At 48.5% G+C, this 23189-nt stretch overlaps 7 protein-coding genes; 5 read left to right on the top strand and 2 right to left on the bottom strand.

The window, feature by feature from the left end:
- The first annotated feature begins 311 nt into the window (after positions 1-311).
- CHC_T00005221001 (hypothetical protein) lies at positions 312-467 on the top strand. Its single transcript, XM_005716800.1, has one exon. It carries the CDS (start codon positions 312-314, stop codon positions 465-467), a length of 156 nt encoding a protein of 51 aa, XP_005716857.1.
- Positions 468-7149: 6682 nt separating this feature from the next.
- CHC_T00005220001 (hypothetical protein) lies at positions 7150-8162 on the top strand. XM_005716799.1 is given in 2 exon segments: positions 7150-7566; positions 7567-8162. 1 exon segment carries the CDS (start codon positions 7150-7152, stop codon positions 7564-7566), a length of 417 nt encoding a protein of 138 aa, XP_005716856.1. The 3' UTR covers positions 7567-8162.
- Positions 8163-8313: 151 nt separating this feature from the next.
- On the top strand, positions 8314-8496 carry CHC_T00005219001 (hypothetical protein). Its single transcript, XM_005716798.1, has one exon. The coding sequence runs from the start codon at positions 8314-8316 to the stop codon at positions 8494-8496; it is 183 nt and encodes a 60-aa protein (XP_005716855.1).
- Positions 8497-10934: 2438 nt separating this feature from the next.
- CHC_T00008992001 (Phosphoglucan water dikinase, PWD) lies at positions 10935-14479 on the bottom strand. XM_005716797.1 is given in 2 exon segments: positions 10935-11377; positions 11378-14479. The coding sequence occupies 1 exon segment, from the start codon at positions 14477-14479 to the stop codon at positions 11378-11380; it is 3102 nt and encodes a 1033-aa protein (XP_005716854.1). The 3' UTR covers positions 10935-11377.
- A 490-nt stretch (positions 14480-14969) lies between these two features.
- CHC_T00005218001 (hypothetical protein) lies at positions 14970-15368 on the top strand. XM_005716796.1 is given in 2 exon segments: positions 14970-15281; positions 15282-15368. 1 exon segment carries the CDS (start codon positions 14970-14972, stop codon positions 15279-15281), a length of 312 nt encoding a protein of 103 aa, XP_005716853.1. The 3' UTR covers positions 15282-15368.
- Positions 15369-15917: 549 nt separating this feature from the next.
- CHC_T00005217001 (hypothetical protein) lies at positions 15918-17606 on the top strand. Its single transcript, XM_005716795.1, has one exon. The coding sequence runs from the start codon at positions 15918-15920 to the stop codon at positions 17604-17606; it is 1689 nt and encodes a 562-aa protein (XP_005716852.1).
- A 770-nt stretch (positions 17607-18376) lies between these two features.
- On the bottom strand, positions 18377-19864 carry CHC_T00005216001 (hypothetical protein). Its single transcript, XM_005716794.1, has one exon. The coding sequence runs from the start codon at positions 19862-19864 to the stop codon at positions 18377-18379; it is 1488 nt and encodes a 495-aa protein (XP_005716851.1).
- Positions 19865-23189: the final 3325 nt, after the last annotated feature.

Below are 23189 nucleotides of genomic sequence, written 5' to 3'. Positions count from 1 at the left end.
CATTCAGAAAACAACTCTACATGCCAACTCGTACCAGCAGACATGAATCCGAGGTGGTGTTCACCAGCACATGGCAAAGCTGCGAACAGCTTTTCGTTTTGCCATTGTGGCAAATTACTCTGTACGTTCACAAAACTGCGGTTCCAGACTTCGCGCAATTTGTTCAGCAGGAAACTGCCTACGCCCGACTTTTCAGGTTGTTTCCATCTCCTGCTCTTACAATGTTTGAATAGAATTCCAAGAGTAAGGAGCGCGTGTAGTGAGCAATAGAAGTAGATATTAAGCACTGTGCGCTATCGCCCATTAATACAATGCGAAGCGGGAACCGTCATAGATCAGCGCGATTATACAGAAATAGTGGTAGATCATACAAAATTCTCCTGATCATAATTTTGTGTCTTGTCGATCTTGAAGCACTTTTTTGTGTCAACCTCTGCCGAATGCCTTTCGCTTTTATCCTCTGCTGACGTGCCGCATAACGGATTTTAATTTTAACACGCAGTCCACCTGAACTCGGCGCATCCGTTGCACGGACCATCGCCATGTCAACGATATCCGAGCCAATCTTGTCAGTAGCCTAATCAAAGAGAATAGCAGCCTTTCTATCTATCCCCCGCATCTCACTTGAGTTGAGGCCAAGTCTTTAGATCATAGGGGATTTAAATTCGTGTCTCTGTTTTATTATGGAAATGTGAAGTCGTTTTGCTCTTCCGGTAATAGATCATCTCCGGGAAATCAACGACAGGAACTATGAAAGAAGCTCTGTAGTTGTTAACGCAGTATAAAAACAATGGAATTAGCAAGAGAAATGGACATTTGGTGCACAGTGCTAGTTTCAACCTAATCGCTCGACCGACACGGTATTCCCGTTCGGTGTGTGAATTCAAATGCCAACACCAGCCTTGGAGATAGGCAGAGTGCAAGAATCGGATTATTCTAGTTGGAAGAAAGAACAAGAGAATTGGGGGGTTTCTCTGTCTCTGTCTTTCACAGCAGTTTGTGCGAGTAACTATTTAGTCCTGTCTTCCCCCATCGAAATACATGCACTCTCCAATGATTTGACGTCAGAGCCTCATACTCCAAGCGGTGATCCAAATGTACAGCGGGAATGTATGAATGCCACGAGCCTAGTGTCTAGACGACAAGCGACCTCATATGAAGCTCCTTTTCAACTTCTTTTTCTCGACTTGTGCATGCTCAACAAGAAGGAAAAAGACACTCTCGCCACTGCAGTTGAATTCTGTGTTGCGGAAGGATGGAGTTTGGTCAGATCTGCACGTCTTTTCCACCCATTTTAAGAATGCCTAAAAAAGAAGCCATTTGACCAACCCCAAAACGTTATGTGTTGATATCTTGGAAACGCAAACGCCTATCTAAAATGTCAACCGGGCATTGGAGCTTTATCGGATTCTTATTCTTTCAATGTATTCATAACTGCTATTCCAATGATTTGCAAGATGTCATTGTCGAGGGCATGTACGTTAAAGAAATGGCGTCCAAACTGAGTTTACAAAGTTCGATTTAATATATACATTTTTGCAAAAACAACTGGCCTCATATGAGGCCATGCCTGACCTTTCATGAGGGAAATCGCTTGTCGTCTATAGTGTCCATCGGACCGTTAGTCCTCATATGAGAACAAAGGTTATTTATTTTTTGCTAGACAACGCAAGTTTTGATTTCACTTCTGTTTTTTTGTAGCCAGAAGGCCATCTACAGGTAAAGCAATTGTTTGTCAATTCTAGCGAAAAACAACTCATTGATGCACAGTTTTCTTTAAGCTAATTTTAATTTTATACCAGTTTCATAGAAACATGTCCTTGAGTGCTTTCTATTCGGTTCTCACTCAGAAAAATATAAAACGAGTCAACCTACCAAAGAAAAATAGAAAGCGTGGACATCAAGTTGAAAAAGAAATAAAATTCGCAGATTTGTATGTTATGATAACGCTTGATGGGATAGACACCAGCTAACTAGTCTAGACCAAGCGTTATCATTTTCTGAAGTGAGAACTGAATAGAAAGCCCTCAAGACCATTTTCTATGCTGCTTAAAGAAAAATGTTTACTGTAAATCGATTTTTTCTCTTGAACACCTTGATGTGCACAAATGCGTTGGTTTTCGCTAGAATTGACAAACAATTGCTTTACCTGTGATGGCCTTCTGCTTGCAAAAAAAAAAAAAAAAAAAGTGAAATCGCACCTTGCGTTGTCCAGAAAAAATAAAACAACTTTTGTCCTCATATGGGGACTAGCAGTCCTATAGACAATAGTAGAGTGATACTCGGGACCCCACTGCTTTGCTATTTCAAATGGAGATGTCATTCGACATCTCGATTTTAGTCACGTTTACTTGATCCAATTTCACCATTATATGACTGGCTATTAAACTATGATTTCAATATTCAATTTGTCTCCATAAGATAGGGCTTGTTATCTCATACAATCGCCTTGTCCGCGTTCTAGAAATGTAGTGGGTACTTTACTCCCCATCTAGCATTGATTTCCGGTGTGGGGGAAAGTAACCGTGTGTGGTCCTATGCCATCCTTGGCGCGGATGGAGGGGTCAGTCAGTTCCGGAGTACACACAGTACCAAGGGTACAGTATGTCCATACAAAGTAAAAAAATAAATGACGTGCATACCGTGTTTGTCTCCCCTACGCTGCAGAAGCCCTCGCACGTTTAGCGGCATTTCTGATGATATAATTTGGGAGCTTACGCTACACGACAATTCTGTGAAAATCCTTTCAAATATTATGCACACGTGTACCAAAAACCTGTCCACTATTTCGCTCATGATGTATTGTGGTAACAAACGCCGCAGATCAGCATGGGAGTAGTACAGTCAACCCCTTTCAAAACTATGAGGCAAAAAGACTACTCTCTCACCAAATGCAGAGAAAGAGCGTCGCTCTTTCGTGCTGCACTGGCGGTTATTGCTAAGCGACATGTCACACACACCCGCTCACGTTCCGCATTTACATCAAAGCCCGCTTTTGTCTGTGTCGCATGGCGATACGTTGCAGCACAACGTCAGGTTCAATTTTTGTTAGACAGGTCAAACCGTATCTCTACTACTAAATTTTGGTTCAACTTCAATCGTTTTGGAGACCGCGAAGCCTTACAGGACTTCCGCTTTCGGGTTGAAGACATCAAAAAGATAGTACCCATTGTAGGGTGGCCTTCATCTCAACATCACACTACTCGTAACAGGTATGGTGTCAATCCGGTGCTTGCCACATGCATAATCCTCAGACGCATGGCCGTGCCCGACCGTTGGGAAGATCTGGCATATTTATTCGGAAAACATCCCTCCCAGATGTCGGAAATATTCTGGGAAGGGATGGAAACATTTGTGCAGGGGCAAGGGCATTTGTTGATGGGGCCTGTTCCACAGCAGTACATGGACAAAAGAGCTCAAGACTTTAGCCAAGCCATCAGTGATAAAGGAGCAGCAATGCAGAATTGTGTAGGGTTTATTGACGGTACAGTGGTTGGCGTAGCCCGACCTAAGGGCTACATGCGGCAGCTCGTAGTATACAACGGGCACAAAAGGAAGCATTCATTAAAGTATCAGGCAGTCAACACGCCCGATGGGATGATACTGCACGCGTATGGCCCTGCCGAGGGTCGTCGTCATGACTGGTTCCTTTACGCAGCAAGCGGTTTGGAATCTAACATGGGTGAGATTCTGGTTCTGAATGGTACGCAGTACAAGATCTACGATGATTCAGGCTACAACTGGCGCGTCTTTATGGAGGTCCCCTTTCAAGGAAGTGCGCTCAATACGCACCAGACAGCTTTCAACAGCTCCATGTCGGGAGTGCGTATTACGGTAGAATGGATTTTCAAGGAACTCAAAATGTATTTTCCGATTATTGACACGAAGCGCAAGATGAAGCTGTGTGAGTCACCGGTCGGGCTTCTCTACCTCGGAACTATGCTGATGTGCAACTTTCGAAACTGCCTGTACCCCAACCAGATATCCGAATACTTCAAGGTCCGCCCAAGCACGTTAGATGAATACATTCGGGAGAGGGGTGGGCTTCTTGAGGAGTGAAGAACAAAGTCTTTTCCCGGCGAGCCGTAGGCGAGCGAAAGGGAAAAGCCCCGCAGGGAAACTCCAGCGTTTATTAAAGCTGCATTAATACGAGAAGCTCCAACTTACCTCATCCCATCTTCTCCCTTAACATGTCAAACATAATCTTAAACTTCTCCAGCTCTAGCTTTTGTCCATCCTCACGCTCTTTCCGTCGCTCTTCACGTTCCTTCTCCCGCTCTTCCAGCTCTTTCGCATACTTTTCCTTCTGGAAGGACAGTTGATCCACCTCAAGCTGAATCCGGGCCAGATCCGCTTCCTTCAACTGCGCACCGAACATTTCCAGCTCTCCACTAACGTCCGCGATACCTGTCTGGCGCGTCTTCCGTCTCTTCATCGCGCTGTTCCCACCCACATTACCTCCTCCGCTGCTCCCACCACTGCTACTTGCCTCAACTTCATCACCTGAGATGCTTCTCTTCGATTTCTGACAAAGTGCCATTTCGACAACGCGTCTGCCCATAATCTCCTTCTCCTCTTCTCGCTTGGTCTTCTCATTCTTATCGGCTTTCTTCTCGGTAAGAAACGTATCCCTCTCTTCTCGCATTTGGGATAGGGCTTGATAAAGATCTCCCATCTCCCCTCCCGTAATCCCGGACAGACTGCTGTTTCTTCTATCGTCCGCGTCGAAGTCCTCCTGTAGTCGCTTGTATCTATCTTGTACTGCTTTCCAGTTCACCTTTTGCATCATGTGAGGGTTCTGATTTACCCTTTGAGCCACACTTTCGAACGACTGCTTCACGTTGCCGTAACCAGCGACATGTGCCCGTAAAGCGGCCACTTCACGAACGATTATTAGGTCCTCCTCCGGGAGATACTTCCCTCGTTTCCTAACACCTCGCGATCCATCATCGTTGCCGCTCACGTCCAAAACCTCTGCCATCTCACTGAACGGTTGATGGTCTGCTAACCGGTACCGATCCTGCACCAAGAAAAGCAACTGTACCTACAAATTGCGCAAAAACGTAAACACACTTGTCTTGAAATTTAGACAGAATTGTCGTGAGCAACAAGTCACTATTCCGCCTCTCTGCTCACGTCGAGACCCAGAATTCTGTGAGCACTGAAAGCGCTGTAATGTTTTGCGCGATTTTTCACTCATATTTCTCTCATGAACGGCAGCGTAAGCTCCCTAATGCTGATGAACTCCATGCAGAACCAGCCGTTTCAAAGTCATCCAAAAGCAACTCGGCTCTCTTCCTTCGTTTAAATCTCTCGCACGCTTTTCTTTCACCGTCGAACTCGGAATCGCTTGTCAGAAAACAGGTTGAATGTAAATATTCAAATTCATCGCTTCGTTAGTGCTCTTGATAGTGACGCTCGGGGCTGCACCCTTAGATGAGGTGGCCATGCCTGCATTGGACGAAGCAGACAAAGGCAAGGTTATGGAAAGTTGTGAGCGTAGCGACGGTCTAATTGCTGAACTCAGGACGGGCACACCGACCTTATTTTCTACTTGGCACGAGAATCTTTGTGTGTGACTCTGTCGGGTTGAGTGCAGAACGGCGTGAACGATCGTGCACTTTTGAGCCTGCTGTAAGCCCATCAAGCAGAGAGGTGGTCCCACCTCTGCTATGATATCGTTCAGCAAATTCCTGTTCCCAGGAACAGGAATTTGCTGAACGATATCATAACAACGCCTTGCATGCTGTACACATGTAAATTTACGGTAGTTGCAGTAATTTTTCTATGAAACGTAAAAGTGCGGGAAACGTGAGGTGGCAGCCTCTCATAGCTTCACTGAATACAGTAAAAAGGAAACGAGAAAAAAAGGGCCGAAAAAGGTTGCTTGAACAACCCAATCGGGGCAATGAAAGGGGTATATCTCTTCGTGATCTTGAACTGTGGACCATTCGCCCCCCAAATTTCATTGCAGCCCACAGGCAGATTCACCTGACCGGCTCCGAAAGGCCCTGTCAGCCCGGATCAAACTGTTCCCCAGCCCCTAAAGGGCCGTCATCTGCCGCCCCCACCCCGCATTGATCCGGTTCACTATTCAACACAAAGCATATTTAAATCGTCATTCGTTCCTCCGCTACCGCCCTGCGTTGCGCCCCCTTGCGTCCCGTGGCCACTTCACCCCCCCCCCCGCCGCCTTCCTCCTCACGCCTCACTCCACCAGACGCCTCACCACCTTCTCTCCCACGATGTCCAACTACCGCCGGGACCCCTACGAATCGGCAGCCAGCTACGACCCGTACGCGCGCCAATCGGATCCGTATGCCAGCCAATCTCGATCGTACGCATCCGATCCGTACGCTGAGCAAGCCGCCGATCCGTACGCGAAGCGCCGCTCGGAGTACGACGACCCCAGTCGTGACGCCAAGCGAGGCCGCTACGACGAGCCTTCCCGCGCCGATCCCTACGCGGATCGCTACGCCTCTTCATCCGCACAGGACCCCTACGCCGCCGATCGCAGGGGCGGCGACACCCGCGCCCAGGGTGATTACTATAGCCATCGTGACAGCTATGGCCATAGTGATCGCAGGAGCAGCGGCGGTGGTTACAGTGGCTACGGACAAGGAGGTGGTGACTACGCTCGGAGGGATGACTACAGCCGCGGATATGGCGGCAGTAGTGGTGGTCGCGATAGCTATGGCCGCGGAGGAAGTGGCTACGATCGCGGTAGCTATAGCCGTGGCGGATATGACAACTCCGCCGGCTACGATCGCCGCGAGAGTGGCGGCTATGGCAACAGCGGGTACGGCGCGGGTGGCGGTGGCCACGCCGCTTCTGACGGCAGGGGCGGGTATGGCAGTGGTGGAGGATACAGTGGAGGCGGCGGATACGGCGGTGGGCGGGGATACGATCGTGGCGGGTACGATGGTGTCCGCGGTGGCTACGGTAGTAGCCGCGGTGGATATGAAGGCAGCCGTGGTGGCTATGATGGCGGCCGAGGCGGCTATGATGGCGGCCGAGGCAACCATGATGGTTTCCGCGGCCGTGGACGCGGCCGTGGACGCGGCAGAGGCAGGGGCAGGGGCCGTGGTGGCCGCGGAGGTGGCCGTGGGGCGGAGAGAGAGAAAGATCCCGCCTACATCGTCGACTGGAATGATCATCTTGCCGAGCTGGAAGAGAAGAACTTTAGGGCTCCGGATAAGGACAACCGCCAGGATGGCGATGAGTTTGTTGACGCAGGAGCTGAGAAGCTGTTTGATCCCGCCGATGAGCAGACGCTGCCAGTCGGTGCCGCTCCATCGGATGACGTTGACCCGGATGAGGAGCAGTGCACTGTCAAAGTGTCTGGATTCCCGAACGATGGCAACATGGATAAGCTCAAGGACTACTTTTCTTCGATGGGCGTTCTGCGCAAGGAGCCAGTTCTCGGTGACGACGGTGATATCCGTGTTGCGTTCACGAAGGCGAAAGACGTCCCGTTTACCGTTGACTGGTTCAAGAACCCAGCTAAGGCCGTCATTGATCAGAGATTTGTATCTGTTGCGCCGGTCAAGCCTGTCGCTTAGGTAAGGAGGTCAGGGCCCGTTTCCAGGAACCAAGATCTTTTCTCATGGTGCGACAATTTAGGGAGTTTTCTACCGGCGAAATTCATGAAGGATAGACGCAGAACACAGCGGTATGAACGGAGTCGGGTCACGGATGCCTGCCATCAGCTCCAGTAGTGTTTTGGTTTGATTACGTGATTGCCAGTTGGAAAGCTGTATGTCAAGAATTTGCGCACTGGAGACCAAGGGCTGCCAGTCAAAGTGTTGTTTTCATTGTGCCCTCATCACTAAAGTGTTGCATCCCAGTCGAAGCGCATTGCATATCAACTGTGCTGCTCGTGAGCAGCGAACGAGATTAATCTCAGCTTGATCATGGCGTAGCGCTCCGGAGTTTCCTTCGAAAACGCACCGCTGTCGCATTCTCGTTGTGGTGATGGGAGGTCCTACCTCGCCTTATAACATACGTGCACTTGCTTCCTCACCACTTTTTTTGTTCTAATGGCGTTGTTTTGATTGCTCCTTACCAGTCGCTATCGGACTGGGGCCTGTCGTATGCGGAAACTACATTTTTTTGTAACAGCATATACGATAGACTGTAAATTGAGAAAGTCATTTTGGACACCATCTCCTGAACGTAATTGTCCTGGGCAAAAACAACTTACGGAACACCGGAATAGCAGATTTGAGGACATTGAAGGACTATAATGCTAATACAAATTATGTATTCAGCTGTCTTTTTAAAGTGGCGTTTTTGGTTTCAAAGTTACTTTACATGCGGTCTCAATGTTGCTTTGAAAAGCTTCTGCTTCGGGCATATCTAAAACGACCGGGAAGGACACGAAGTTCTCACTATTATCTTTCCTTCTACAAGGCGGAAGTCATGTACGCTGTCCAGGGTATCTTTCTCCTTCTTGTCGAGAAAACGCAAGTCCAGGAGAAATATGTTGAAAATTGACCTCATACGAGGTCATCGGTCGGAAAGACAATGTGGTTACCCTCCCGCTTTGGTGGCGGAAGAATGAGGTTGGGCTGATTCCACCGGTTTGAGAGATTGGTCTGGCTCGATTGGTACCTCTATTTCGTTGGTCTCTGCAGTTTTTGTGGAGGCTTCTTGCAGGAGAGGTTGTAATGGTGTCATGGCGGTTTGTGGAAGAATTCCGTCGTCTTCAGTTTGTACTCGATTGAGTGCACCGACTTCCCTTCTGGCTTTCATGTAGTGTTCTTCGTCGGTCTGCACCCCTTCTAATTCCGTTCGGTTGTAGGCTTTGCTACCCATGTCATCCCTTTTTCCGAGCTTCATGACCGTATCTAAATTAAACAAACCACCTTCCCCTGTGACAGACGCGAACAGAAGAACAAAAGATAGGACCAAGCTAAACCAGGAGAAATTCACAGCAGGGATGTTTCCAAGTCCAGTCCTAACTGACGAGACTAGCCCAGCACAAACTGAGAATAAAACCAGTAACGAAAAAGAGGACACGGTTTCAACCAAACCGAGAGACGTTGGTGCCGCCAGTGTTTTTGCAAACATAATTAGAGAGAGAATAGCACCAGCAACTGCGAGAACGATGATCCATATAAATCTAGCTGGACAGCTGTCCGCATAATCACAAATCTCTGCGACATTTCCAAATACAACCATAGATGCCAAAGCCAGAAGCCCATATATTAGCGAGCGGGCTCTTGGTGTGTTGATAGATACGTTTTCGAAACCCTTCATTTTGCGATTAAAAGTTAAGGCCTTGTAGCCAATATGGCAGCCTTTCAGCTCGAATGTCCCTGAGCGCTTTCAAAGGAAGAACTTGACTATCCCGGCGAGCCAGAACAAATGAATATTTGAGATGGTGGTGTGTGAGGTGTGGGAGAGAGTGCTGCTGTAACAACCGATCCTCTTAAGAAGTCAAAATAGGAATGGTACATCACATTTGGGTAATTGTCAAGAGAGACTCTTTCAAGGTTTAGCCCCATACTTACTTGACAAGAACACCGCTCGTTTTACTTTAGACGAAGCCACATGGTCTACAGAATCGTTTGAAGTGAAGACGTTTTTGTGAGGGCTGAGATGTCAGCATATGATTATTGGTCCAGTTTCTGAGACTTTGTCGGGCTCTATGCCTCTGTAAAAACTTCACATAGAACATGTTGTTTCTCACCCATAACTGAAATGCGACTTTAAAACACCACCCAGGTCATTCTTTTTTCTCTTGGCCGGAGAGACCAATTCCTAGACTCAAAGACTATTGTCAATATCCTTGATTGGTAGCACCGGAGTAGGACTCCTCGCTTTAATTACATTCATTAATGATCTGGAGGGGAGACACATATGATGCACCATGTATATTGGGGGGTTTAGGGGATTAGGGGTTTAAGGGTTTAAACTGTAGGAGCTGTGATTCGATGCGCGAGAACGAAGGTATCAAAACGGTTTCCATTTATGCCGGGCCAGTGGCATGCCTTGATCAGGCAGAACACCACACTCCAGGTCATTGCGTACCGCTCTCGCGATGGATGTTGAAGTGGTTATTGGATCATGTCATCCTGCTTCCGACCCTCGAACATGTATTCGTGGTGCTGGTGACCAAGCGCGGCCCGTGAATTCCGGTTGAGAACCTTGCTGTAGATGAAATAGCGGGATGTCTTGTAACCTCACATTAGCCAAAATTCTTTGGCCGGCTCTCGGCGACATTGCTTGGTCAAAGGACTTTTGCTTTTGCCCCACAGGATTGTCTTGAACGTTGCCCTGGCGTAACTCTGGTGGGTACATATATTTTGCACGAAATTTCGTCCCTGAACACCTAACACATGCGACATACGCCTTCGTTCCAGTAGGGAATTGTATTGGTTCATGGGCAACGAAGATAAATGATCGTGCTATCGTGTGCTCATCACATCTGTCCTCGCCGCATAGAAACACGTGATTTAAACGGATCACCTCAACAGCCGATGCCGCCCACACTTGCCAGGTGATGAACTCTACAATCTTTTCAAAATGTTCGACTGAATGCTATGATGCTAGTTGGTGAGTGAAACTACAATAGTCTTAGTTGTAATGTATTCTCGCTCCTTCTCAGGAGCTAATTACGTACTGAGCGATGGGAAGAGTCGTACTGACGAAGGGGCTCCTGGGTTTAGTCAAAGCCGCCAACGTTTGCCCTGCATTGATGCGCAAATACATTCAATTTCTTTTCGAGGGGCTGTGAATGAGAAAGCGGGAGACAGGGCGTATCAACATCTTCCAGAGGAGAGTGCAATTCGTTAAGGCGAAAATAGATTTTTAAGTATCTATATCAAGCAGTAACTAGAGGCTGTCGTTGGTAAATGGTTTCGTTCTCATCCTGTCGCATCCGCCATGAGGGGAGAAATGTTGAGCCTTGGGCGAAGTGGAGGAAAGCATTTCACTATATTGTCACAGAACTTATTGTACTGCCTCAACTTTCCGTTCGACTCAACAGGTCACAGTTTTCTCACGAACATATTGCTATACATAAAAACTGAAGCATGTTGTTGGCTCAAAGGGATATTCTGCATTCCTCACCTTCAACCAAAACCTAGGTTGTTGCTGTCCTGGACAACTATCCTTTCCCACACAATAATATCAATATTGCTCTCGACTTTCTTTCAAGATACCGTAGTACAACCTAAGTGTTGTTTGTGAATATTTAACGGGGTCTAGTTCAAGAAGCGGTCAGGCAAGTGATTGACAATGCAGCTGCTTCTCTACTTCTCTACTCGTTCCGTTTTGCAGTGTATACGTGTGAAACCATCTGCGACAATTCCTCGCCCATTTTTCAATTTCCTTAAGTAACTCAAAAATTCATCCATGACAACCAGGTTCACTACAAAACTTGCGGGCGTGCCTGGACAATGTAAATCCGGTTCGTTGTGTCATCTGCTGTGATCGCTCCCTCTACATCCTGTGGGCCTCCAAATTCTTCTTCAAGAAGAACAATGGTCTTGGCGATCGTCTGAACCACTTCAGTTCTAAATTCCATATTGATCGTCATTTGCTGTGTTGAATAGTCCACAGTTCGAACATGCAAACCGTCAGAATCGTCGCTCGGAACCAGTCCTTCAGAATATGAGGCAAATGAGAGGACCTCTACATCAAGTGATTTCCTATCAACTCTGAACCTGTATGGACTACCCAAAGACGACGCTGAAGCCAAAGTCTCGCCCATACCTACGGCTACCTCGATGTAGATTGCCTCGCTACTCTTTCTCACAGGATCATAACTGAAACCAACAAACGAAAAGTCTGCTGAGATCATTTCTTGAATGAGAACTGCCATAGACACTTCATCATGTGGGACACCATATGAACCTCGGCTTGATGCAGCTCGTGAAGTCCATAGACTGGCCCAAACTCGGGCAACAGCGGATTTCAGAGCATCTGTGGAACCAACTGGAACGTTCGCAATGGAATCGTATAATCCAGCACCACTCATGCCTTCGAGATCCTCTGCATTGGCACTGGAGCGCACCATTACCCTCGCACTTTTTGAGAACTCGGCTTGAACTCGTTTGCAATGATCGTTTGTCATTTCGAAATTTGTAGCGATGAAGGAAAATAGTGAATGCGCTGCATCATCATGTTTTTCGGTGTTCCCTTCATCCAAATACTGCTTTATTAAAGACAGGTACACTGTGCCATGACCCGAGCGTTGCGACTGAAAAATGCCATGTGGAAGGGCGACGCCGTTCGGAGTTTCAAAGAGCCTGTCGCTTTTCATCGCGAGTTTGCGCAGTTTCCCCACGAATGCGCACTTTGATGAGGCGTTATCCCGTGTCGCTTCTGTAATTGCAATTGGGTTCTTCACAGACCCGTCGAATGCAATATTCACAGCCCTTTTTACATTGTGACCGTTCTCTGTAACACTTTTGTTTGAATGGTTCGAGCCATCAATCGAATGTGTTCTCGCAAACGACTTCAAGCCTTCTCGATGGCTTACTTCCACGGCAGCATAGCTGAGACTTCTGTCCCTCCAAAAATTTTCGAATGCTTCGCGTTCCTCGGCGCAAACGAATACAACGCCAGCTTGTCGCGCGCGGACACCTAAGTGGGATAAATGTGGCAAGGAACGGCCGAGGACGACAGCACACACGTTTGATGGTATGTCTTCATCCCCATCGGCATATCGACAGACAGCAATCACACTATCCTCGGTTGCAGATACGTCAGACAGATTCTCCGCGAAAACGAGCTTCCCGAATGCCTCACCTGCATTCAACGGATCCCATGGCGGTAGGTTTAGACCAATCCGGCACATCTTTGTACATGCATCCGCGATTCTGCTAGCTTGGAATGTTATGTTCGACCTTATTTCAGCTTCCGCAAACACGGCCACAGCATGTCCGTCAACCCCCAGAGCTTGTCCGATTGATGTGGCTCGGCGACTGAACACGTCGCTCAGTGAACTGGAGAAGTCTTCTGCGAACCGTAGCGCCCTATCTACAGTTGCCTTGGTGCGAAGAAGATCCCTTCTTTTCGCTGGATTGGCAATTGAATTAAGTTCATTCGCTGTTGCCCTTGCTTCTGCTGGACAAACACCTGAAAGAGCAATATTCTCCAAACTGATACTCAACCCCTTGACTGCATTGTTCCAATCAAAGCGGCCTTCGGTTTGCTGTTCTGCATCTTTTGCGATACCTGCCAGTAGCATGAAAGCATACCCCTCCAAATCGATATCTGCAAGGCGTGTCCTCTGCACGTCCTCTGATGGCAGCTGGTTCTCCCCTGTTGTTTCCATGTCGACCTGCATGAGTGGGAGCTCAGCAAGTCCCTTCCTCAGGCTGGTAAGAGTTTCCATTTGTGGCATAGCTGGATACTTGCTATGTTTCTCCTTTAACATTTTCCCTGCAAGGGAAGCGAGGGCTTTTGTATTCTGATTGCCTTGTAAATAACGCAGGCGATCGTCAAGAGAAGACGCGTTAAAAAACTCCAAGAGCTCAGCATGGAAAATGGCAAACTGCTCCTTCAAACCGCCGCTAAAATCGCCATGCTGAATCCTTTCCAGTAGACGGGCGCTTGTCTGCAAGTCCTCCGGCCCGGCACAGCGATGGAGCTTATTCTGAAGCGTGTGTTTAATCTCCTGCTTGAAATCATGTGGGATATCGCCTCGGTGTGCGATATCCCTAATGCGGGTAAGAGGGACACTGGCTGTGAATTGCGGAGCGTAAGACGGCAGCTGCGGAAAGATCTTTCTGATGACGTATGGAGTGTAAGAATCCGTGCCTTTTCGTGGGGCACTCTTCGCAACGCGGGCGAGGGCGGCTTCCAACTGGCGGGCCTCGTTGGCGTGGTGGTTAGGGCGATGGTGGCCACCGTCTTCCTCGCAACGGACCTGACCAGAGGCAAGGAAAGTAAGGAAGACGGAAACGGTAGCGAGATGGTCGATGTTTTGCGGATTGAACGAGTTTTTGGAAGCCGCTGAGTCCTCCGTGAATAGAGAACGGACGAAAGAAAGGCGCTGGCGCCAGCTGCGCTTCTCGTTGGTGAGGTGGACGATGGCGCGCTCGAGGTCATCCAGCGCGACAGGGAATTTGGAGTGTCCGTTCGCAGATACGCCGTCCGAAGCCCACGGGCGTGACTGCGGAGCGGAAGGGGGGTCTTTCTGGATGCGGGCTGTTCGCACGGCGGGTATGCGGTCAAAGATGTCGTCCGTGGATGCATCGGCATCTTCCAGAGCGACCTCACGATTGACGCCCTTGGGGCCTTGTTCCCATCTAATGACGTGGCCGTCGCGGATGATGACGTACTTGTACTCGACGGAGGCGGAGGTGGGAAGCGGGACGGAGGCAGTCCATTTGGGAAATGTGTCTGCGGTGGTGGATAAGACCGCAGGGCGATGCTTATCCCAGGCGCTCCAGGACCCGATGGCGGCGACGGCCTCGCCGGGGACGGTGTCCCTGCAGGAAACGCGTAGATGTAGACTGGGCATAACGGTGGGCGCGACGGGGAGCAGGGCGCGGCGCGGTGGATGAGGGCTGATGGGAGGGAGGATAAGTCTTGAGGTGCAAGGCTGGAGGAGGTCGAAGTGATTGGCGGGATCAAATCGCGATTCCGCCTCCCCTCAAAGCACCGAAAAAATGTGAGGAGCTCTCTCTTTCAATATAAACCTTTCCCTCACTGTACCCAAGGGTACGTGTAAGCCATTCTCCCAACCCTTATTGCGCCTTTATCAGCTGCCACCCCCGCCGTATCGCCGCAAGACCTTCTCTGTTGTACTCCCCCATCCAATGCATCGCATCTCCCCTCGCGTTCCGCCGTGATGACATGGGAGACCCTGTCCGGCCTCACGCGATGGACAATCATCGGCGTTTCCATCTTCTTGACCATCGTGCTCGTCGTCCTTCTGTACCTTCTCTTCCGCTGCCTCCGCCGCCGCTCCCGCGGAGACCACTCCAACTCGCAGTATTATAAGTTCGAGGATGACGTCGCCGCGGCCCAGCTCGCCGCCGACCGCCACGAGAAGTCAGTCCGAGAAGCTTCGCACAGGGAACGCAGAATCCACCACTCCAGCTCTGTCGCAAGCACAGAAGATGCCATCGCCGCCCCGAGGGCTGAACTCGAGGATGTGCCCAGCTCTGGTGTCGCCTTTCTCGATGACTACGGACGCCCTATTGCTTCCCCCATCTCGAGGAGATAGCCCGCAGTATGTCTCATCGCGACACAAACCATCCCTCCAGACAAGCCCTTACAAGTGCATCCACCTTCGCTTTGTACCAACACAAGTAGCCTAGTTTAAACATTGTAATCTGGTCGCAGCAGCAGCCTGCCTCGACGCCCCTCTTCACGAGTTACTTACAAAAGTCTTGCTCCAACCTCAACGCCATCACCAACGCCAGCCAAGTGGCGCACGCAGTGATCCCCACCCCTGTGGCCCCTCCCAATATTACTGTCATGATCCCGTCCTTGCCTTCCATTGTCAACATGCCCGCTCTCGCTTTACCAATTTGCATTTCCCGCACCTTCAGTTTCTCTCCCCCAAGCAATGTCGCGGCTACTTGTGATCTTACGGGGGCCATCGAATCCTCTCCTCTGCACCTTCCTCGCCCAACTGCCTGGTCCAACCGCCCTTTCACCAATTTTCAGCGACTTTGGAACGTGGAGCATTCCCTGTAACCCCCTCTTGGCCCCATGGCTACATTTTCTGCGCCTGTGCGATGAAATTCTACGTCAACGTTCTCGAGGCCCACGCATTCACCCCTATATCTACGTTATTTCACACAAGGGTCACCGTCATGCCTGCACCAATCGTGCCCGCATAGAAGCAGGTCTCCGTGCGGACTCGTGCGCAGAATGAGGCGAAGTTGAGATTGAGAGGCCAGCAGTATCGCCGTGCGTCGCAGTATTAAGTTGCAGTGGAGGTTGAGAGCATGCAGCTTTGTCTGAATGTACACAAAAACTCAAACATGATTACTTCTCGTCTCAAGTTGATACTCGCTTTGTGTTTAACTGCTGCTTTATGGGAACTCAGCCCGGCCACTGTCGTGGAAACCGCCACCACCGTCGGAAATGCTTCCACTTTGCCGACATCATCAGGGCGTTTTCTTTTCTGGGAGACTTGCCAAGACCAGTGGAACGAAGAAAACAAGATAACGGAAAAATGCTGCAAGGGCAATTACAAATGCTCCGACAAGTTGTGCGAAGGGAATGAGCTTTGCAAGTTTGCGTTTGGTTTTATGAAGAATACTTTATGGTGCCACGTTCAAAAGTGCAAAAAGATGGAGGGAGACAAGGATGACGGCAAGGACAAGGACGAGGACAAGGAAGAGGACAAGGAAGAGGACGAGGACAAGGAAGAGGGTAAGGGCAAGGGCAAGGGCAAAGGCAAGGGCAAGGGCAAGGGTAAAGGCAAGGGTAAAGGCAAGGGTAAAGGCAAGGGGAAAGGCAAGGGTAAGGGGAAAGGAACGGGCAAGGATAAGGATTCCAAAGAAAATGACAAGAGCGCTAAAGACGAAGAGGATGAACCCATGCCCTCTGTTGAGATCGATTCTAAGGACGGCGATAGCGACTCAGGTGTTGACCAAGACGAAGGCAATAAGGGCAATGATTCCACACCTGCACCAACTGCATCACCATCACCGTCTCCACAGAGTAGTGATCCTCTGCATTGCAACGGCATTCGAAACCGCCGCGAAATCCGAGATATGACAACCCAACAACGGCTGGAATGGCAGGAGGCAATCCTCGCCCTGCGCGCAGGCCGCGATACAAGTGGGGATAGTGAATGGGACCGTCTTGTACGCCTGCACATAAGTTTCGGGGATGAAGCACATGGTGGTGCCTACTTTCTCCCGTGGCACAGGCTATTCTTGTTGCGTGTAGAGAATGCTCTGCGCAAAATTAATCCGAGCATTGCAATTCCATATTGGGACTGGACTCAGGACGCTGAGGATGCCGCTAGATCTCCTGTGTGGGGTGCTGGATATGTCGGTGGAGCCCAGCGTGGCAATCGACCCATTCAGACTGGACCCTTCGCAAACATAGATGCCAAGCACCCGGTCGCACATATAGTGAGAAGAAATTTTACTTCAGGCACTTCTCGTGAGATGCCTTTGTTATGGGGCAGGGAGCACTTAGAGCGACTGATTAACGAGCCGCTGTGGATGGACTTCGCGGATGGCATTGAGACTGCGCATGCCCTGCCACATATCTATGTCGGGGGCGATATGGGAAATGCGCATCAAGCACCGAATGATCCTGTTTTCCATATACATCATGCCTTTGTGGATTCTCTTTGGCAGATACGACAAAAGCAAGGGGATCAAAGCCAGTTTAGTGGAACACATGCTTTTAATGACGGTGCTCGTGATGCGTCTTCGACTCACATATTTGATGCATTCGGTGTTCCGGCAAGTGCAGCAATTGATCTGAGTTGCGTGAACTACGTCCTACCCAACAGACGAGGGAGATCGATTTCAGGACGCTCAACAAGAGGTACGCCGGATATGAACATATGCGAAAACCACGATAACCTTATCAAAAACCAGGAACGATGCAGAAATGGAGTTCACATTTTGGAGCGTGAAGCTAAGGCGGCATCAGCTGAAAAGGGTTCTTGAAAACTTCTACCTATTTAGGTTGATTTTCACAAGACGATTGTATAGTTTTTTTTTATACAGTGGTATCTTTTGTAGAGAGAGACCAGGCATCTATCGTATTAAATCTGCACAAATAATCATCCGAAATGTTTTAGCAAGGCTGGGCACAACGTAAAGTTGTTTCATTGTTTAACACAATGAAGTTGGTGGCGTTAGTTTACAGACATTCTGCAGTACAGATTCATTGAGAGCATCAGCGAAAGGTATTTTTCTTTCTTTCGACGAGGAGAATCACAACACTACAAGTGGATTTTCGAACGTACCGCACGTGCTTCTCGCATCAGTTTATACTATGGAGAAGGGGAGAGTGTGACATTGGTTCGAGGGGAATGTAATGTAGAACCGCAATACAGATGAAGGCATGGTGGCGCATTTGTATGTTTGCAGGACAGAATTCTTGCAGGAAAAAAGCAATGTGCAGCTAGGGTTATAAAAGGCACATCGCTGTTGCCAACCAGACGAAATCCATCAAGCTGAAGAATCGTGGAGTAACCAGCAGTGGGCTTTCAAGCTCTCCTTCTTCCCTAACATTAGCCTTGATTCCTCAAATAAAGAAGAAGAACATTCACGCCATTCCTGGTGATGTAGGCGAAGTGAGACACGTCGTCGTTGGTAGCGATGGAAGCAGGGCCATTCTGCAGCTGTACCGTACATCCGTACTGCAAGCCGGATAACACTGTTTATCACTTCCCGCACTGAGGATTCAGATGTTTCGGTGGAAACCCCCTACGCTAGGTATCCTGTATTTTCACAGAAACCAACTTTTCTCGGAACCCTTCGTCCCGGTCCATTCGTTTCAATACACTAAGTTGCAGTTCGAAGCTGTCACCCGTGAGCACGTCTTCAGCCGCGTGCAAAATAGCCGCACCCTCCGCTGCAGTGCCGTCAAATTCTTCGTCAACACCCCTGTCGCTAAGCTCGCTGTTCTTAGGAACACGAAATTTGTCTTGCCAGGCTTCATCGATGTAGTTCTTCAGCCTGTAAACCCATGTGCCTGTAAACACAAGCCCATATTTGCTTCCGATGCCTCTCCCATCGCCCGTAGATAAAAGAGACAAGAACGACTTCTGAGGTTTGAAGTGTTTCATTGCATGAGGTTCTCGACCTTCTACCATCGTGCTGATATTGTGACAAAGTACAGGACCCTCGCGCACTGCATAGACTCCTGCTTTCGGAGGGAAGTCTTCTCTAAAAGTAGCCCCGAATGATACACAATCACCCGCAGCAAACACGTTTGTTGTGCCCTTCACACGTAAGTCAGTACCGACGACCACCCATCCATGATGCAGCGGTAAATCAGTCGCTTTTGAAAGCCAACCATGAGGGGCAGCCCCCGTTGCGACAACGAGGCAATCGAAGTCAACTTCGGGCCCATCGTCCTCGAGCAGCAGTCTTCCACCTTTCTCATCAATTACCTTCACACCAACACCAAGAAGAAGACGCACGCCTCTCCTCTTCAGTTCCGCGATAGCAGCATTTCCAGCTGCGCGACCAAATGAGTCAGCAAACGATTCGTTACGAGAGACTAGTGTTACTTCGCACTCTCTCAGTGAACGTTTCAGACGCGCATCCAGTGCTAATGCTAGCTCTATCCCAGCTGGTCCACCACCTGCAACGACGACTCGTGACGTCGAGACTCTTGACTTAGCGGCAGCCTCAAATTCAGAAACTGATCCCATCAAGTCTGATATAGGGCGCGTGTATATCACGAATGGTTTGAAGTCGGTCACGGGTCTGGGTCTAAGCCCAGTGTTCCTAGAAAGAGTCGGAATTCCAGCTGTAGTTGAACCAACGTCCAGACTGAGTATATCATATCGGAGGGTTCGCTCCGCACCTCCTCCGTTCGGTAAGAAACGGATCGTTCTTGACTGTGAATCGACGTTTGTGACTCTCGCATGCAGAAAAAGGAAATCATGATGCTTTGCTAGGACTGGAAGCTCAACGTAGGCGTTTTTTTCAGGTGTGAGACCGGCCACCACCGCAGGGACCAACCCGCTATACGCAGCAGAGTGGGAATCTGAAATGAGGACGCAGCGCAATTCTCGCTTGACGGCTTGAGGAAGGGATGCAACGACTTGAATGTGAGCATGGCCGCCACCGACGAGAACGAGCAAGCGTTGAGGTTTTGTCATAGCACTTTGGTCTCTTGACGTTGCGCGGAAGCGAAGAGCTTTTTTAAGGACCAGGGCCGTGTGACTGAACTTCTTGCAACCGGACATTGCTAGTCCTTTATATCACATCTTAATTGGGTATGGGGCTGTTCTACGGAGACAGAAGGAAAGAAGAAGAGAAGAAGTATCGTACCAATGTGTTGCTCCGCCCGGGTCCTCGCTGTACATGCGAGTGGCTGTCACGAGTAACTTGGATGCGCTGCATGCGCATGGGGCCCACTCCGTCCGCATATTTCACGACAGGCGAATCACGGCCGCAGAGAAGAAATGAATTCAAGGTCCAAAATGCATGGAGAAACTCAAAATTCTCCCTTTTTTAATTCCCTTTTACACCCCGCTTTCCTCCTCACAACAACCTATCCCGCTCTCGTGATACCGGTGGCACTTGTGTGCCATGTCATGCACAGCACAACTTGTAAAACGTCACAGTCATCGTCGCAGCTACCGATAGGAAACTAAATAGAGCTGCAGACAACATTCGCGCATATCGAGTCCTTAAATCTTTTTCGAAAGGCTCTTTACAACTTTGTTTGTTCGTCACTGCCTTCTCATGATCTTTGCAGAAAACCACATCCATTACACTTACTCTCTTTGTCACCCGGCATGGATCACATACTTTTTGCGGGTTGACGTCATCAGTTGCTATTTTGCAAAAATCAATGCAAAAATGCCCAGGGCAGAAGGCTTTGCTCGTCGCGTTTGCGTCAAACTCGCATTGTTGTCTTGCAAACCCAGAGCACCCAAGTCTTAGCTCATTGTGGCAGGTATAAATTGGAGCAGATTCGACGGTACTTTGCCATAAAGTAGCGTCGTATGCACCCCCATCTTTCTGCACCCCGAATAAACCCAGTGTTGATGCTATGAACAAGGCAAAGCTAAGAATAGTGACTAGGACAAGGAGACCGTGAGTAACCATCTCCATCCAACGTCGACGAACATGAGGCGGTCTCCATATGGTAACGGCAACAGTTACTCCGAAGCAGGCACAAAGACATAGAAGAATCCCTATGGACACAAGGGCTATGCCTGAAATGTGAGATCCGGAAATTATCATGCTCTTAGATGAACCAAAGCCCACTGCCGTTCTAGGCCCAGTTTGCACTTGGTGAGATCCAATACTGAGATCAACGATTGCCAAAATCTGCATCGGAACGAAATAGACGCCAAGTTAGAAAATGCTTCAGACTTTTGGCGGTGCATTGATGCCGTTTCTGCGACCGAGAACAGAACAACTTACAAAACTGATAATATTAACAAGGATTAGAGACGGGTAGAATGGAACATAACCAAAACAACAAAGCTCTTGTTCGAATTCTCGTGCTTCTTCCACGTCCCCAGAAGAAGCGCGTATAGTTTTCCCGTCGACTCCCATTTCAAAAGGTCCTTTCGGATTGTCTGCTACGGGAGAAAAGACATGAAATGGAGACTTCTCATTTTCTTTCTCATTGCGAGCACTGTCTTTCTGATTCCGGACCTCTCGAGCATCCACTTTGGCCTGGAATTCAGGGCTAAGAGCGAGGACGGCTGGATCATAGATTGTGGACGCTGGGGGTGCTTCATCCTCACTCCCGCTTAGATTTGGAAGGTCTAGTTGTAGGTTTGGATTTTGTTGCGCCATTGCTTCTGACTGAGGTCTCTCGTAGGGTATGCTGATGGGCGAGGGAGTACTTGTTTCACGAATTGTGTTGGAAGATTTGGCTTTGGTTGGCCTCAGCAAAAACCTGAGAAGACTTGGTTCGCCGAGTCCTCGACAAAATCTTCGAGAGTGATTCCATTCAGTAAAATTTAGAGGAGAGAATAGCCAGATGGAGATGTTGTTTCTAACGTTGGAGGTACCCAAACGGTGCTGACAAATGCGACATGATTGATGTTTGACTAAAAATCTGAAGCAGACATGATCCACTTATACATTAAGGAGTAAGTACTATACTGTGAGAATATCACAGTATGAAACCTCAGGGATCGGAGTACGCTTGATAAAAGTGTTTCATAATATCTTCATGTGAAGCAAATTAGGACTGGTAAAACGTTTCCCATCCGTGCAATCATTAAGAAAATGAGAGCAATGCTTGGCCCTGTCACCTGCCTGCGGTCTCTCCACAAAGAAATCCAAATTTCAGATTGAAGATGACCAAAATCATACATCAGTGACTATCGGATATATCCGCCTTGTTTCTTTGGATTCAAGCTTTTTGCAGATTTTAGTTCGTGCTGAAACATGGAACGCCCGACCCTCGCCACATGAATAACAACCAGATGCTGTTTCTTGAGTTGTTCAGGCAACCAAGACAAATAGCAGCAATCAGTACAATTCACGAATATCGTGGATCTTCTTGAGTTCAAGGTTTAAAGTTGCGCCTCTGGCATGCAGTTGACCAGTTATATCCTATTATCTGCACCAGCTCTTTTTACATCCTCCACAGTGCCGTTGGGCTTAGTAATCTGATAGGAAGAGCGAAATATTCTCTCAATGCTTTTGAAGAGCTGTATACAGAAGTGAGATAAGTTGTACGAAAAACGGTAGAGGCGAGATAGGAGTTCATGAGGCACTTTTGTTCAAGTCTATGGTGCAAGAGATTCACATCACAAGACTTGAAAATAACCGGATGAATGCAGCACTGCTGTTCGATTTGACAAAAATTCATTCTTCCAGCGGGTTTCTTGCCTTAAATTTTCAACTCTACCTCGCACAAAAAAAGGGAGCGGGGAAATGGTGACGTCTGTTGCTCGTCGGATTCTGAAAAGACTGAAAAATGGAGGGAGACGTAGTGTCTGTTTTCTATGCGTCAAAAGCGAATTTGTTTCTTGAACAACTGATGACTTGAGCTTGTTTTTAGCCATTCTGTGAGACGAATAAAAAACGGTTGTAAAATGAAGAATGGACTGAAATCTTTGACTCGTCATTTTGACGATATCGATATTTCAAGGCTAAAGGTTTGAAGCTTTTTGTGTTCCGTCAAGTTATTTAAGGTACAAAACATAAGAACAAGTGAGAAACGTTGAAAGTATCTCAAGCTTCTATTTCTCGCCCCGACTCAGATCTGGAATTATGTTATCATTGCGATTATGATTACTGTGAAAGAATAGGAAGTATGTGAACTACAAGCGGGAAGATATGGTTTGAAAAGCTAAATGTAACTTCGCTCCGTGCCTTGGTTGGTACGTCGCGGGAATTGAACTCGGGGCGTCGCAGGCGTGCAGTGCCAATTGATTCAACATAATGTTATCCACTGCACCATGGAATCCTTTCTCCTATCAATAGACTCTACGACGGCAATTTGTTGGCGCGACGGGTATTTAAATGTGATGGATCCCGTCCCCCGGTGCACAATGTAATGTGCAAGCGAATAAATGATCATGTGCAAGCGACCTG

Source organism: Chondrus crispus, genomic scaffold (genome assembly GCF_000350225.1).
Source record: "Chondrus crispus Stackhouse genomic scaffold, scaffold_275, whole genome shotgun sequence".
Taxonomy (NCBI): Eukaryota; Rhodophyta; class Florideophyceae; order Gigartinales; family Gigartinaceae; genus Chondrus; species Chondrus crispus.
This window is presented reverse-complemented; position numbering and strand designations above follow the sequence as displayed.